General features: G+C 35.5%; 1 protein-coding gene across 1 annotated transcript in view; it reads left to right on the plus strand.

The window, feature by feature from the left end:
• Nucleotides 1–1,569, plus strand: part of LOC116006277 (Fanconi anemia group J protein homolog) — a 10,492-nt gene that overhangs the window by 1,807 nt on the left and 7,116 nt on the right. The window contains exons 4-10 of the mRNA XM_031246587.1: nt 90–154; nt 277–321; nt 411–511; nt 590–731; nt 1,054–1,115; nt 1,231–1,304; nt 1,399–1,469. Coding sequence (XP_031102447.1) covers nt 90–154; nt 277–321; nt 411–511; nt 590–731; nt 1,054–1,115; nt 1,231–1,304; nt 1,399–1,469 — 560 coding nt within the window. The remainder of the gene's footprint in view (nt 1–89; nt 155–276; nt 322–410; nt 512–589; nt 732–1,053; nt 1,116–1,230; nt 1,305–1,398; nt 1,470–1,569) is intronic.

A 1,569-nucleotide genomic window follows, 5' to 3' on the forward strand; every position in this document is an offset into this window, starting at 1 on the left:
TTTTTTTTTTTTTTTTTTTTTTTATTTTTTTTTTTTTTTTTTTTTTTTTTTTTTTTTTTTTTTTTTTTTTTTTTTTTTTTTTTTTTCAGGCATCACGAAGACATTACTGTACAAACATGAATTTGCGTGGGATGGACAATATTGATGAAAAATGGTAATTTCCCTTCTTCCCTTTTTTTTCCCACTTTATTATTTTCACCTTTTTTCTTTTTATAGGGTTTTTTTTTTTTTTTTGGTTCTCTTTTGTTTGCTTACATGTATGGTTGAAAATCCCAGCAAGTTGTTATTAAAGGATAAAGAAGCAGGTTGCTGTGAGTTCAAGTGAGTCAGTTATCCATATCTGTATTGCTACTTTACTATTCTCCTATAGATGAAAACATGAGCACATAACTGTCTTTGTTTCCTGACAGAAATGCTCATAAGGTCAAAGCCCATCCATCTCTTCAGAAAGGAGGTTGCCATGAGGCTCATGATATTGAAGATCTTGTCAAAGTTGGACAAGTTGTCAGGGGTTATGCTCTTACCTCTTTCTTCTTTTATAGTTTGGTACTTAAAAAAATTTACCAATAGTCTGCATTTTGTTTTTCAGGATGTTCGTACTTTGCAGCACTGTCCATGGCTGATGATGCAGACCTAGTTTTTTGCCCATACAGCTATATCATTAATCCAGTTGTTCGGAAAGCAATGGATGTGGATATCAATGGGGCCATTATTATTCTTGATGAAGCCCAGTATGTATTGTTTTTTAGAGGTTTACCTGGTGTTATATTGCACCAAGTTGTTTATGGAGAAAATGCATTGAGTAAATAAATGTATCTGTCCCTGTTGCATTTACAAGATACAAAGTCTTGTGCCAGATCCACACTAACTCACAAATTCTAATGTTTATTGCAGTGTTTGGTATAATGCTTGGGGGGTTGATTAGATATGGAACATTTTGTGCAAAACATTATATCTAAGAGGGTGTCTTTGAGTGATGCCAAATGTTCATGCATTGCTTTGATGAGTACCCTTAGCAATTTCTTTTACTTTAACTGGTCTTGCTATGTGCAGCAATATAGAAGATATCTCCCGAGATGCTGGTAGCATGGATGTTGAAGAAGATGTCTTGCGTCGTGAGTGTGGACTCACTTTCCTTGATTTTTATTTGTGTTCATTTCTTGCCTCTAAATGCTTGATGAGTGCTTTCTTGTATATTTAACTTTGATTTACTGATTTCATTTTTGGAAGAATTGTTGGCTGAGCTGCAGCAACTTGCAGTTAGTGATGCAATGACTTACGATCCCTTGAAAGACATGGTGCAGGTAATTGATTGGAATGAATTTCATCCCTGGATTCCCTGCTATTTGAATCCAAACCTTTCACAAGCTCTCAACAATTATTTTCAAATTTCTCTAGGAAATCATAAATTGGATTGATAGAAGGAAAGACAGTCTAGAAAAGCATGACTTTCAACACTACTTTTCATGGTGAGTTATTCTTTTGCAATACAAGCGTTTTGCTTCCTGTTCTCTATGCCAATAATTTCTTCTCTGCACCGCCCATCCCCCCCCCCCCCCCCCCCCCCCC

Source organism: Ipomoea triloba, chromosome 15 (assembly GCF_003576645.1).
Source record: "Ipomoea triloba cultivar NCNSP0323 chromosome 15, ASM357664v1".
Classification (NCBI taxonomy): domain Eukaryota; kingdom Viridiplantae; phylum Streptophyta; class Magnoliopsida; order Solanales; family Convolvulaceae; genus Ipomoea; species Ipomoea triloba.